Here is a 15,719-nt window from a genome sequence, read left to right on the forward strand (position 1 = left end):
GAAAGTTTCGTACAAAAAACAAAAGCTCAGTGATGGTAAAGGGTTGAATGGGAAGGAAAGGTTAACTGACAGTATAAATGACAAAATACAAAACTATTATGATGTGGCTATTAGGTAAGACACACAGTATCGACAAAATGGAGAAGGCTGTTGGGATCTTTTCTTTTTTTTCCCCCCTCCGTACTTTTTCAACTGGTGAAAGTCCTCATCGTTCCTTGCATCCCACAGGAGAAAACAGTTGGTGTACGTACAACAAGAGATAGCTAACTGCTGAAGTGTACACTCATAAGCATAGTCTGCCAGAAGTGTTAATGAAGGTGATAAAACCTATTTTCAGAGACTTAGTAGCACATGAACTGTTGAAAAAGTGTGTTCATGGAAAAACGCAAAACCCCAATGAAAGAGCGAATAGTGTTATATGGTCAAGAATCCCCAAGACTGTGTTTGTTGGAATAGAAACACTTCACTTTGATGTGTATGATACTGTTGCTACTTTCAATGATGGCAATGTTGTAAGGTGCAAAGTATTTCAAAATATGGGAATGAAGATAGGTTTCAAAATGGTATGAACGATGCTTGCTTTAGACCAAGGAATGTCTTTTGGCTGCTGACAGGGCTGTAAATAGCCTAGAAATACTAGATAGTGTAAACAAGAGGAGGACAAAGAGGAAGCTGGAGGAGGAGTTTGCAGGAGATGAAGATAATCCATCCTCAACAACTGAAGCTCAAGTACTTTCTGAGAAAACATGTAATTTACAAGTGCTATTTTAACAATGGAAAGATAGGGCTTTCCAGAGCCCCTCAAATTTTTTAAAATCTCTATACACTTCTCCAACCTCTGCTAAAATCGAGGCCAAGTTCATAGCTAATTGCAGGGATACCCTCTTGTAAGCATATAAAACATAATGACCTAATACATAGTGTACTCATAAAGTTATTCCACCACAGGATTGTGCATATCACGGGGCAAGTAAGAAGCACTTCATCACACTTCCTTGGTCACTTTTGGATAATCACTTTTACTTGCCACAGTTATTTGACCCTCACTTTCCTGACACTTTTCTTCCAGTCCAACACATGCCCTGTGACTCAAAAGCTTGGGCATTAGAAAAGGGTCTTACACCTCGACACTAAAAGTATTGTGCAGACCGTCTTCGTTGCTGCATAGGCCATCCATTGTGTAAAATGCCCCACATGTCCTAGTAGCTGGCAAAATATCACCTACTTCTCTGGATGCAATTCACTCAGAGAAAACACATGAGGAATTTGTGTAGCTCGAACACATCTTAGCTGCTTTAGTGCCCTTACTATTGCATATTCTGAGTTGTAGACAGTGATTTGTGGGGTGAACCGAAGAGCAGCCAAAGTTGTCTCTCTGCTTAGACCCATTTCTGTAGATTGGCATAGAGCTGTGGTGCTGATTTAAAATGTAAAATAATCTCTTAAATATATAGTCTGTAGTGTTATCACTCTTGTACTCATTTCTAAGTTCAAAATAATTCTGCACCTTGTTATCAACCAGTGCCAATGTCCAATGCAACCTTGGCCCAGTTTCCCTTGTCCTCACCAAATGTCACCATGTTTACTTCTGCAAGGATCCCAACTGACAGTTAACTGTACACAATTTAAGAATGCTATTTACACAGGCAGTTACACAAACAGGTGAAAGAGACTGTCAATTAAATAACATCCTTAGAGCATGACGTAACATGACAACATGCCATCAGATGATTAATGGGTACTCCTTATTATTGACATAGAGGCTGGGACTGGCAATTATGATATTCAGAAACATAGTCCTTGTTTATACATAAAGCCGGCATCAACAGTCTTATCAGGACCACACTAAAGCATTGTAAACCCACAGAAGAAATAACGGCTGCTTTGCAAGTCCTGTGCTTCAACATGTTTAGTTTGTTAACAGAGCTTGTTTTTAAGTCCCTTAGGTGTGGTATCCATATAAGTTAGTAATTAAATGAAAGCTCCAGAAACCTCACAGACTTTTTCACACCTAGAATAGTGCCCATCACTATCAATGTAGGTGGACTAAATGTGTATTGTGAATTGTGGAAGCATACCCACATTGTTGTTGCTGCCTAAAACTTAAATACTGTATGCGCTGCCCTTGTCTCACAGATATTTAACATCAGTTTCAACAGACATGATGCTGTTACACGGTTGGTGAAGGAGCAAAATCAAGCAAAAATGTCACTGAATTCAGGCCGCTGTGTTGGCTCACTTATCTTAAGCTACGGAGGATGATAGCAAACTGTGAAGCTTAATATACTTCCTTGTGGAAAACTGTTTTTCCAGTTAAAATTGTTTCTGTGAGGATTCCACAATTTTGTATTTACAGTACCATTCTGGGCCAAGGACACTATATGCAACATGGGAATTTAATAGCACACAAATGAAATTTGAGCTGCTTGCCACATTATGCAAGAACAAACCATATTATAAGGTGTACAGTACTGCCAATAAAAGTACAGTGCACCTATATTTGCAAGAGTGTAATTGAGGAAGTTATACTTTATTGACACTTAGCATGAAACATGTATCCTTTAAAAATACACAATAAAAACTGCTGTGTGTAATCCCTAGGATTTCATACATGAAAAAAGAAATTCAAGTCATGAGGTGTAGTCAATCGCATAATAACAGTAAAATATGCCTGAATACTGCAGCACACAATATTATTGATGTCATAGTTCGATGGTATAGTTGACAGGCAAATAAGCTGAGGAGCAATGGCAGGATTTGAATCAAACATCACATTTGGCAATTGTTTTTTTTTTCCCTTTTTGTTTTATTGAGCAAATTTTTTTACTCTATTAAGAATACCAAAATAACAGTAACAGTTCACAGTTCTTAATACAATTTTTTTGTCATCAAAGGTGCACAGCTTGTGGTTTTTCTACCACTTAAAATCCTGACCAAAGGTCTTCCGCTTCAGTGGCCATCTGTGTACTGTGAGGAAATGAGTACAAGGTGAGTAATAAATATCTCAATTTCTGCCCTCTCCTCCTAGCCAGCTAAGGCAATGTTCCAATATGCAGAGTCAGGTCTGGTTTCTCATATGGTCTGTTTTGTCTCTAGCCATAGATTTTTAATGGGGCTGAGATCTGGTGCAGGAAGAGGCCTTTCAAAAAGAGAAATCTCCTTCTGTTCTGCAAACCATTGTTGCACCATAGTTGACATGTGTACTGAGGCCTGATCCTGCTGGAAACAAATTAATCCTTCAGGACATAATTTTCACACTGATTGTATCATAAAACCACCCATAATATGAATATATTGGGTAGCATCAATTAGGTTATGTATCATGAGAAGCAATCCAAATCCACAGCAACATGTCCATTCCTAAACTACCACAGGCACATAGCCACTGTGGTTGGATAATCTTATTGCATATAATTTCATATTATTATACAGGCAGTCTTGACAGTGTATCAATTGACAAATGTCATAAAGCCATTCAAAATGAACAAATCTTTTGCACTGTGCAAACTGAATAAGACACACTTTGATGTATGCACATTTCTTTTGCCTAACAGTTGCCAGAAAAGAAACTTTTATTCTATTCAAGAAAACACATCTGTGCACAATTAGTTAATGATAAGAGTTGGATTTTGATTATAACTACATGGTGTGTTATTCTTACCTGTATTATAATGTTATTCTCTAATTTTTGTATGAAGTAAATATTATCTCTAGTCTTATTAAATAGGGTAAAACTGAAAAAAGGATGAGTATTAAAGCTCTCAAACGTGATGACTGTTGATTTTGATCTTTCTGAAAACTAAGGCCTTATTACCTAAACTGTGCATGGACACATTTAGAAAGACAAAACTGTTTAACTTAGTTTCAGGATGGGAATGTCATCATTTACCATATTAGTTATTATTCCCGCATATTGTTGCAGCATTCTCCCGTGTTGACTGACAGTCTTAACATGGTGAGCTATGTTTGCCAACACACCATCTGTTCTATAACTGCCAAAGGCATTACACAATTCAAGATCAGATACCTGAATCACCTTCCTCTGAGTCCAGCCATTCTGTTCATGAGCCATATCTCATCATCAGCAGGCTGTTCAAGACTTCTTCATTCTTCCTGTAGAGGAAGGGTTTTTGACAGTGTTGGAGGAAGGAAACAATATCAGTTCAGAATAATGAACTTGCAAACACATGACGACAAAATCCCTTCTTTGAATCATGGTGTAGTTTAAACATACTATTGTGTTTCCCATGTCGGTTGGCATGGTTCAGTGCCAGATGTGAGAGGTTGCGCTGTGAAGCAAACATGTGGCCATCAACGGGAAGCTCTGTGATGACCATCAATTCTGTCAATTAAAATTGGTTGGATTACACTTTGCGAGTATTCTTTCAATTACTCTCATCTGGCACCTGCCTTCCCTGTAATTAGTTATATGCAGTTGCACCACTTTAATCTGATCTATGGACACAGTCCCAGATATTAAATGAATGTAACTCTTTCCACAGATTGTTCAGCAATCAAACAATAACAGGTCTTTCCTGCTATTTATGTGCAATGTGTTGCATTTGTTTTCATTGAGAGTGAACTGCCAATCCTTGTACTAAGGATTTTCTAGGAAGACAATAGCATCAATGAGCTTATCCGAGCAATTTATATATATTACAAAGGTTCTATAACGCTCCCTTAGGACATTTCTCAAGCTACTTTTAAGTCTAACATTTTCTCTTCATTCAGAATGATTTTTGTATTCTATTTGCAAGGAATTCTTGAATCCAATCACAAAGGTATCCTTGCTTTTTGTTCTTAGGCAGCACTGGGGAACTGTATTGAATGTCTTTTGGAAGTCAAAGAAAGCAGCACCAACCTGACCACCAACACGTACTGCCTTCTGGGTTTTGTGGATGAACAGAGTGAGCTGGGTTTCACATGGTTATTGTTTTCGGGATCTAAGTTGACTTCTACAGATACTTTTGGTTTCCAGAAAGGACATAATAAACAAGCATCAAGTGTGTTTCAAAATTCTACAGCAGACTTATGTCAGTCATATATGAGGTGTGATCAAAAAGTAATGGGAATTTTTTAATTTTGTGGACTTCATACAACCAATTTGCAATTTTTATTTATCTCATCGGTACACATGTTCCTGATGTATGTTTGCATTTTCAGCTGTTTTGAATATTTAGTTTACAGGTGACAGTTCGAGTGCTTGGCAAATTTTTACTTTCGAAAAAGATGGAACAAAGAATTTTCATTAAATTTTGCTTGAAAATGGCATAAAGTGCACCACCACATTCAGAATGTTGACTGTGGTTTTTGATGAATCTACAATGAGTAAGGCAAGAGTTTACAAGAGGTACAAACATCAAAGGGGGCTGAGAAGATGTTGAAGACGACGACATCCCTGGACACCCAACCACACCAATTACCGATGACAATGCGGAAGAAGTAAGGAAAAGGGTCCTGGAAAAATCACCATCCGAGAAGTTGCTGATGATGTCGGCATATCCTCTGGTTCATGCCAAGCAATTTTTTCAGATGTTTTGGGCAAGAAACAAGGAACAGTAAAGTCTGTTCCAAAACTGTTGACTTTCAACAAAAAATGATGTTGAGTAGGAATCACTCAGAAATTGTTGAATAAAGTCAACAATTATCCAGAACTTCTAAAGAAGGTTATAACAGATGATGAAACATGGGCATATGGATACGAAGTCGAAACCAAAGCCCAATCATCCCCAATGGAAACTGCTTGAAGAGCCAAGACTGGGGGACAGTGGTGGGGGCTGGGGGTCTGACGAGTTTGATCACATGTGAAGGTTCTTCTCACTCTTTTCTTTTATTACAATGGGATAATGCATCAAATGTTCTCGCCGTATGATCGTATGGTCAATAAGGAGTATGACCTGGAAGTTTTGGGTTGTTTGTGTAAAGCAATCCAAAGAAAATCATCATCAGAATTGTGGCAAAACCAACCATTGAAATTGCACCACGATAATGCTCCCGCTCACACCTCAATACTTGTTTGTGATTTTTTGGCAAAAAACAAAACTGTTATGTTGTCTCAGCCATGGACATGTCTCCCTGTGACTTCTTTCTATTCCTGAGGCTGAAGAGAACCATGAAAGAATGTTGTTTTGCCTCCACTGATGAGACAAAAACAGAATCGCTGAAGAAGCTGAACACCACAACCTTAAGTGAGTTTCAGAAGTGCTTCCAAGATTAGAAAAGCACTGCGACAAGTGTATTATATCTGAGGAGAATTACTCTAAAGGGGAGAAAGTTGATGTTGAATAAATAAAGGTTCTCAAAGAGAAACAAAAATTCCCATCAGTCTTTGATCACACCTCGTAGGTTTATAGGTGTGTGCATCTGTCTGAAGACCCTTCTTGAAATCAAAAAATGACCTTTGTATTTTTCCAACCACCTGTGCTCCTCCACTGACTTATGACAGACTGCTGCTAGAAGAGGTGCAACTTCCTTCACATACTCTATGAATTATTGCACAACTACTCCATCAGGTTCAGTTGCCTTTCCTCTGTTAAGTGATTTTAGTAGGACTTTATATCCTGTGGCTGCTTATTTGGATTTTGGTGTTTGTACAATGACAACTGTTTGAATCACACTACCACCTTCCTCGTTGGACCATAGCTGAAAACAGAATTTAGTATTTTTGGCCTTATCTCTTTCATCCTCCTGTGCCAACATGGACACTGAGAGACTGGACAAATGGCTTTGATACAGTTATCGAGTTAATGAAAAACCAGAATTTCTTATCATTTTCTATCAGATGGCTAGATTTTTACAATGTTGAACATTTCACACATAGCTATACTTTCACTCATTTTGGCTTACTTCAGATTTTGTTTTTCTGCAAGGTTTCTGCTACGTTTAACTCTGTGGTGAAGCACTCTGTACTTCAGAATAATCTTTCTAATGAGCTGTTGAGACATGGCGGGTCTTTCCCATCCCTTATGACTTTGCTTGTCACAAACTTGTCTTGAATTTTGTCCATTTGTACTCCACAGTTGTGTTCATAAAGATGAAAGTTTGATGCTGACTGCTCGGGTTACCCGAAATCTGTTTCCTACTGCACTTACTAGGCATAAATATGTCCACACCTTTTTAGCACTGCACTTGACACTCATTATAAGTTAAGCTACAGATGCCTAAAAACCCCTGGTTCCAGTTGTCTGACAAAAGATGTGAGCTGCAGAAAACATGCTGAAGCCAAAAACCCAATTTTTTAAGATAATATATCTTCAACAAAGCTTTTTGGTTAGGGCACATCTAATACCTGTTCAATTTAGTCTGCTCAACTTAATCATAGATTTTACATATGAACCCTATTGCTTTCACACACACACACACACACACACACACACACACAACGTTTACTTTCTTATGCGAGTGTACTGGCTAAATAAGACATGGTTTAATTTTTTCAGACTGACAGCACAATGTACATATTTGCATTTCATGAGTTTTAGGGAGCTGCCCCAATTTTAACAACACACAGTGTAGCTCTTAAAGGAAAAATAATAATGCATTGCTCTTCTATGAATTGACAACTGCTGTTATTAATCTGAAATCACAAAATAGGGATTTTTTTCCTTGTGTTCAATGAATACTATTATCAAAAGTATAGTGAATATGGGAACAGGCAAATCAACACAGGGTTCCAGTACGAGACGAATTCAGATAAAACTTGAACACGAGCCAGTCATTTAAAATGCCTCTAGTAGCTTTTTAGTACAACTACTTTCATCCAAAAGGATTATATACCTTACCTGCAATCACCCTCAATGACAAACTAAATGTCATACATTTGCAAGCATTCCAAATTTGTTCAGAGTGCACATTATTAGATAATTTACTCTCTGATGCAATTGGAATTACTAAATCACATTTATTTACTGTTATAAAGCATAAATTTTATAGTCAACAAATATTAATTATGCTCTCTTCCTACCTCCCAAGTTTTTACAACAGAACATATTATTTACCAGTTAATTAAGGCAGTCACAAACAATGTATCACTTTATAGTCTCATAAACCAAATTTGTAATGACAATAGGCTAGTTCTTACCCAGTAGATGTAACACCGAACAAACAAGCAATTCATTGGTGAAATAATGTAAAGCTTTCTATTAAAGATAGATGGGGTGGGTGATTTTTGAGATCTTTCTCATAAATTCATGAAATTCACTGAAACACTACAATTAAAGAGCAAAGTGAAAGTCATATTTTAAGTATGGTTGCCAGAAAACTCACTAGGTCTCTTACAAAGACATGCTTGAAATCAATGCAGCCCTTCATTCAACGTGATAACAACACAACTGATTCCAAAGATTTTTTAACGAAGGCATATTGAGACTGCTTTATAAATAAAACACTACAGTATAAATATATTTGTAATAGTTACATCTCACAGCTTAAGTTCCGTTTCCAATTTGTGTTTAACAGTAAAGGAACTTACCGTCTCCTGAGTCAGTTGCTGAATTACTGTTTTTGCACCTTCTCCAGCTTGAATTTTAGCAACTAATTCCGCACGTTCACTTTCCTGCTTAGCACTAACTTCTTTACTTTTTTTCAAAGCGGAGCTCAGTTCTTCAATTTTGAAGTCTCTGCAAAGGGATATAATTGCAACTTCACTCGAATGCAAGACTATCAAAACCAAAAATAAAGCACCCAGGGATCTATTTTTAATCACTGCAGTAATGAAAAACTATTTGGCATCTTTAAGGAGGCAGTTCATAAGCTATGATTACATCATCTACATTTATTCTTCATAAAATACAGTACGACTATTACAGACAGAGCCTGTTACAAGCAATATGAGATTGCTTTTCACTGAACAGGGGAAATACAACTTCCTTTTATGCTTCTAAATATGTCTTGCTATGACAAATTTTATCACACAATTCTCACTTAATATGTGTGTCTGTAACATAATGTTCCTCAAATTCTTTGTGAACATAGGTTCCCTAAATTTAGAAGCAGCCATTCACATGAAGCATAATTACTTCCTAACATTTCCCACACTGAAATGGCACAAAGCATCTTTACTTAATAATTCCATTTTAACAAGTCTGTAAGGCCAAGTTAAGTATCTCAGCCTTGTTCCAAAGTTGTAATTGGTGCTGAATTCAAAACATATAAGAGATTTTTTTCAACTTAGATTATGCTGCACTTGCTTACACTTAGTTGAAACTTTCATCTGCTACAAGTTTTGTAGAAGTCTTGTATTATAACCCTTACAGTACAATAAAATTTAGAATTATTTTACATATTTACCAAATTATTGCTACACGTATCATCCTTACCTTGATTTCAGTTCAGCTTCCAGTGAATTATAATTCTGTTTTAACTTGGTCAATGTTGCTTTAGTTTTGTTTTCTTCTTCAACACTGCTTTTGAGTTTGACTTGTAATTCATCAAGTTCTTTATCTTTATGCTCAAGTTTTTCTTTCATCTTTTTCAGCTGTGCAATAGATTCATCAATAGACTTCTGTTTTAGCTCTATTATTTCAGAAAACGACTGATCTTTATTTTTCAGTGATTGTTTCAATTCCTCATGCTGTTCTTGAAGCTGTAAAAAATACACAATTAGATAACGTGGGTAATGGAAAAGTGAAGATTGTATGGTTACTGATAGATTTACCATTTTCAGTTTCTGTTTCTGTTCCGATAACTCAGAATCCAAAACTGTTATTTTTTCTTTTCCAGCATCCACCTGTTGCTTGCAATTCTCAAGCTCTTTCAGTATGCTACTACATTCAGAGTCTTTCAAGCTCAATTTCTTATTCAGTTCTTCAATTCTGCAAGAAATAACAAATTGTGAAGTGTAAGTATGGTACAGTGAGCAGGCTATAAACAAACTTCATCTTAAAATTAAACTAAGTACTTTTTTTTTATGAAGTTCTCTGATTTCCGGTATTCAAAGATTTGCAAAGACTCATGCTACAAGTGCAATGGGAACCCACATTTTTAACTTGCAGCGTGGATAACAATTATGTAGACATAAGTAGGTACTACTATACCTTTATTTATAAAAGCAGTCTTTCCAAGTTCTGCAGTAAAAATAGATTTCATGGAAATCAAGACAAAAATTTACAGGAAAGTAAAATTACTGAAGACATTTCAATGTGGCATCAGTGTTCTTTAAATAGCAACATGTCACAAAAATATGAAGTAACATTTCTCTTTTCAGTTGCCAGAGATGTGAGAAATGAGATTATCACCACGATGCTAATGCTACTGGGGCAAGACTGAATCTGAAAACTTGGTAATTGTCGAAAATGGGATGTCTAGCTTTGACCATCAGTGCTATTATCATAAGATTTCATAAGTGACAGAAAAATAGGCTGCATTCATTTGCAGACGGAAATAGTGTGTAGTAAAAGGAGGAAACCACCAAATGGGCAACCTACAGTGACTAATGAACTTTAGATTCTTCTGAAGCTAAAATCTAACTGAAATAAAGCAAATACTAACAGCATTTTACAATAAGATTATTTGCATCAATTTTGGGAGGAAACTAGCAAATATAGAGAAAGTGGACGTTCTCCTTATTGCTAACAGATATGTGGTGAGATTATGTCATCTTCAAGGTAGGCAGTACACTTCTAGTACCAGAGGCCACAGACCAAACTCTGCCAAACATGAGAAACATAGCTTAGGATGTAAAAAAGTGTCCAAACTTTCTATGTGGGTATATTCAAGGCAAGGTTCAACATACGACCTGGATAGTACGTACAGAAATCTTGTTCAGGCTCATGGGCATTTAACAAATGACATTTCTTAAATAAGTCCAAAGGGAAAAAGGCATTTGTGGTAGTAAAAGGGACACTGATCCAATTAAAATGTTATAGAACAGTTAAAAATACCACACGCAAAGCAATGGTTATGAAACAGCTAGTAAGTGTGACAAAAGAGAACAAATTTGATGATCACCAGACAAAATTTTACTAGCGCTCTTAAAGGAGCACACTGGTCACTTTGGAGTGCTGCAGATAGTAAAGAATTGGTAACAAATAGTCACATGACCCTCCACTGCTGACCTATATGGTGGCATTGAAGTGGTGTGTAAGTGACAGTCATTTGTATGGAATCAGCACAGACATATGGACCGACACAGAGACATGAAGGAATGGTAGAAACAAGCTATTGTGATTTGATGTGTCCATGACCATACCATGAACGAAGTTGCCCAATTCATCAGTTTATGAACATAGACTGCCCATCACACCTATAAAGTGGAGTCAAATGAAAATGAGACAGATTATTTATTATTTCAAAAGTAATTGACATATCTGTTAATACATTTACCCCACTGTGTGACAAGCTGGTCCGCACCTTCATGGAAAAATGTTTGCAGTTTTCTATGGAACCACAAGTGTTCCCAGGCATGCTCTTCTTTGTATGAAGGAAACTGGAGACCATGAACATCTTTCTTCAGGGCTCCAAGAACATGGGAACTACATAGGGAGAGATTGGGACAATGTGTCGGATGTGTAAGGCCTTCCCAGCAAAACTTCTGCAGTGTATTCTAAACAATGTTGAGAACGTAGGTGCACATCTTCCGTACAGTCCAATCTCTCCCCGCACTATTTCCATAATTTTGGAGCCCTGAAGAGAGACGTATGTGGCTGTCAATTTGATTTGGACGAAGAGTTGCATGCCAGGGTGCAACTGTGGTTCCACAGGCAACTACAAACATTTTTCAACGAAGCCACTGACTGCTTGTCTCACAGAGGGATAAATGGATTAACAGATATGGCAATTACTTCTGAAATAATAAACAGTTTACTTGCTTTTTTTCCCTCTGTCTCATTTTCATCTGACTGCCTCTTACACAAGGAATGGAGCACCACTTGCAGTCATGTAACACAGAGTAAGAACAGTAGCCATAAAAAGATCCTGTCCGGCAGGGACTAAAGATGTGTCTCATGTGTTTCCAATAACAACTGGTTCCAAAACAACAGGAACTGCTAATGTTGGTGAATGAATGTCCATCTCAGCCAGATTACAAGCAAAGATTGCGAATAGAAATGCTCTCAGTGGATATCTGGAGCTGGGTGCCTTGCATAAGGCCAATGTTCACAGTGGCACATAAAGGTGTATGTCTTCATTGGGCCATGCAACACAGAAACTGAACAGTAACTGGCTGGAGGCATGTAGCGTGGTCCAACAAGTTGCGATTTTGTCTCTTTCCAAGTGATGCAAGGTGTCAAGTGCTCCGATGGCCCAGTAATGTATTTAATCTGTAGTGTGTGGAGTATGTAGATCAGGCCAGACATAGTTGTGTAATGCTTTGGAAGTGTTTTTAGTATCGTAACTTGGGCCCACTGATTCAGATTACCTTGAACATGTACAAGGATGCTTATTTCAAAATTCTCAATTACCCCCTGTTCATTTTTATTCTACATGTTTATGATAAGTATTCTATCGACATCCCATCTTCTAAGATGATGACAGGTTATGTTCACAGCGCTACACATTTGCATTCCTGGGTTTGATCAACAATAGGGCACCCTATCTTATCTCAACTGGTACACTAAATTACTCAATCTTAATTCCTTAGAAAACGTTTGGAACAGAAGGTGACACATAGTAATCTTGGTAGATCTGTGGGATCTAATAATCAATCAATGGCTGGATATGCATACATGAAAAAACTTGTGGGCACTCTTCCTTGACAAACAGAGGCCATTATCAAGGCTAGAAATGATTTTACACAGTATTAGAGTGAGGATGACTAGTTCTTCTCTTGTGTGCTTATTCAATAGGAAGGGGAAATCTCAAATCTACCATATATTGGATGGGTATCACAAAAATACCATCTCTCATGAAATTTTTCGAGTAGAAAGTGTTCAGCTGTACTTAAGGAGGCATGTGATGCCACTGAAAGGGCCTAAGCCAATCCTGCACTCCAGTACTGTAGCAAATGAGATCTGGTTTAATGGAATAAAGCACCAAACTGTGAAAATACAAAAGCTCAAAAAAGATGATGATGTTTTGGAAAAGCCAGTGCAAGAGATGTAATGTGGAACTATATGTCAAATGTTTTGCTGCTTATCATGTAAAGTAATTTGTTGTTTTTGTTTCTGATTTGCAATTTGTAGTAATTTTTAATTTGCTTCACTGAGTTCAAAAATATATAACCTTTTCATATAAATGTATATTTTGCTCTCAATAGTGCTTAGTGTTACATACAGGTATATGCATGGTGTATTATTTTAAAACTATAAAGGTAAAAATTGCTTTTTCCACTATAAATGCTTCCTTTTCAATGTAACAAACAAGATAAAAGTAATAAATGTGAAAATAATTAACAAAAATTTAATTCTGTTGTTATGGGTTAACTGAAGGTCAGGACTATGAAGAAGCTGTATTTGTGTCCAACTGGAATTTGACAACTTTAAAGCTATGTCAAGTTTACAACAAGCACATGGTTTGTTTGAAAGCTATTGACACATTTACAACACTAACGGTAACAAATGTGTGTTAAATATAGGGATTTTACTATGAGCACATGGTTAGTTTCGAAGCTATCGATAAGCATACAGATCTGAATCTGACAATAACAAATATATGTTCAATATAAGGAAGGCATATGCAAATACTTGACCATATGACAACAGCAGGGACAGACATAACAAAATGTATTGTGACTATGAATTCAATTTTATCTTTCTATCTTGTGGACTAGTAACACTGTTAATACTAGGGAACTAGATAAATGGATGCAAGAAACTAATTTAATGATTATTAACAGACCTAATAACCCACCAACCTACCAAAAACACCACAACCAGTTCAGGTATAGATGTAATGCTTGCCTCAGGAGAAGGCCTTGACGATACTACAGGAGGGGAGATAAGTCACCACAACAAAAATGTTTTTCCTTGGTGCTTGTGTTCAAAATACCATGAACAAGCAAGTAATGCGCTACCTAGCTTTCTATGCTGGTTTTATTTATTACTCTCTTCAAAATATTTTTCATCTAGACCCATTTCAGACATATGGTTGTTTCCAAATATTAGACTAAGTCCTTAAAATTACAACAGAATTACCTTTGGACTACCTTGATTCACTATGCACAGAACTTACTGAACTACTCAAGCCAGGTCTAGTACATCCCCATGATTTTTCTACCCACATTTCTTTAAAGTAATCAGGCATACCTTGTTTCTGTAAAGTATCCCTATCCTTGTCACAAAGCACATTTTCAAGTCTAACACAAACTCCAATCCCTGCTTAAGGCCTTAGGCCCTTCCCATACCATCTCCCCTGAATCCATTTCATTCATCACCCCTATGACAGCCCACACACCCATCTTCTACACGCTCCCCAAAACCCAAAAACCCAAGATGCCCCATTGCGGTTGGTTATTGTGCTCCCACTGAAAGAGTTTTGGCTCTCATTGATTAACACCTCCAACCAACTGCCCATAATCTAGCTTCCCACGTCAAAGACACCAACCACTTCCTTCACTCACTCTACACACTCTTGCCCCTTTACCACATGGATCCCTACTTATCACTGCTGACACCACCTCCCTACACACCAACATCCCTCATACCCATGGACTTACCACTACTGAACACTGCCTTTCCCAACGTCCTTCAGACTCCAAACGCACTTCTTCATTCCTCATATACCTAACTTACTTTATCCTTACCTACGACTACTACTTATTTGAAGGGAAGGTATACAAACAAATCTGCGGAACAGCCATGAGTAACTGCATGGCACTCTCCTATGCCACCCCTATTTCATGAGCTATCTAGAGGAGACCTTCCTAGCCTTTCAGGATACCAAACTACTAGTCTGGTTCAGATTCATTGATGATATTTTCCATTATCTGGACCTAAGGCCAAGACACTCTATCTTCATTCTTTCACAACCAACACCTTCTCTCCCATCCGCTTCATGCGGTCCTCCTCGACCCAGCATGCCACCTCCCTGGATGTTGACCTCCTCCTTTCTGATGGCTCCATCTGCACTTCTGTCCACATTAAACCCACCAACCACCAACAGTACCTGCAGTTTGACAACTGTCATCCCTTTCACACCAAAAAATCCCTCCCATATAGCCTGGCCACCTGGGGATAGCATATCTGCACTGACAAAAACTCCCTTGCTCAGTATGCTGAAGGTCTCACCAAGGCCTTCACAGACAGGAACTACCCCAGAACTAGTCCACAAATGGATCTCCCGTGCCATTTCCTCTCACACTCCCAATCCTCCCACCATCCCCAAGAACCAGCCACAAAAGAGTGTCCCCCTCATCACCCAGTACCACCCTGGACTTGAACAACTGAACCACATCCTTTGCCAGGGCTTCAATTACCTGTAATTGTGCTCTGAAATGAGGGACATCCTATCCAAGATGCAACCCACTCCTCCTAAAGCAGTGTTCTGTCACCCACCCAACATCCGCAACATCCTAGTCCATCCCTATGCCTCTCCCAATCCCAACACCTAGCCACAAGGATCATATCCGTGTGGAGGCCCCAGTGCAAACCTGGCCAATGCACCTACCCAGAAGTTCCTATTACAGTCCTGTCACATGTTTATCCTACTCCATCAGGGGCAGGGTCACCTGTGAAAGCAACCATGTTATTTACTAGCTCTGCTGCAATCATTGCACAGCTTGTTATATTGGTATTACTACCAACCAGCTATCCACCAAGATGAACACCCACCACCAAACTGTGGCC

The 15,719-nt window shown here is 38.0% G+C and overlaps 1 protein-coding gene across 1 annotated transcript in view; it reads right to left on the reverse strand.

The window, feature by feature from the left end:
• The window catches only part of LOC126248666 (early endosome antigen 1-like), a 216,127-nt gene that overhangs the window by 48,001 nt on the left and 152,407 nt on the right, over nucleotides 1-15,719 (reverse strand). The window contains exons 7-9 of the mRNA XM_049949885.1: nucleotides 9,656-9,812; nucleotides 9,318-9,583; nucleotides 8,471-8,618 (exon numbers count right to left, since the gene is read on the reverse strand). Of these exons, the coding sequence (XP_049805842.1) occupies nucleotides 8,471-8,618; nucleotides 9,318-9,583; nucleotides 9,656-9,812 (571 nt within the window). The remainder of the gene's footprint in view (nucleotides 1-8,470; nucleotides 8,619-9,317; nucleotides 9,584-9,655; nucleotides 9,813-15,719) is intronic.

This window comes from Schistocerca nitens, chromosome 3 (assembly GCF_023898315.1).
Source record: "Schistocerca nitens isolate TAMUIC-IGC-003100 chromosome 3, iqSchNite1.1, whole genome shotgun sequence".
Taxonomy (NCBI): domain Eukaryota; kingdom Metazoa; phylum Arthropoda; class Insecta; order Orthoptera; family Acrididae; genus Schistocerca; species Schistocerca nitens.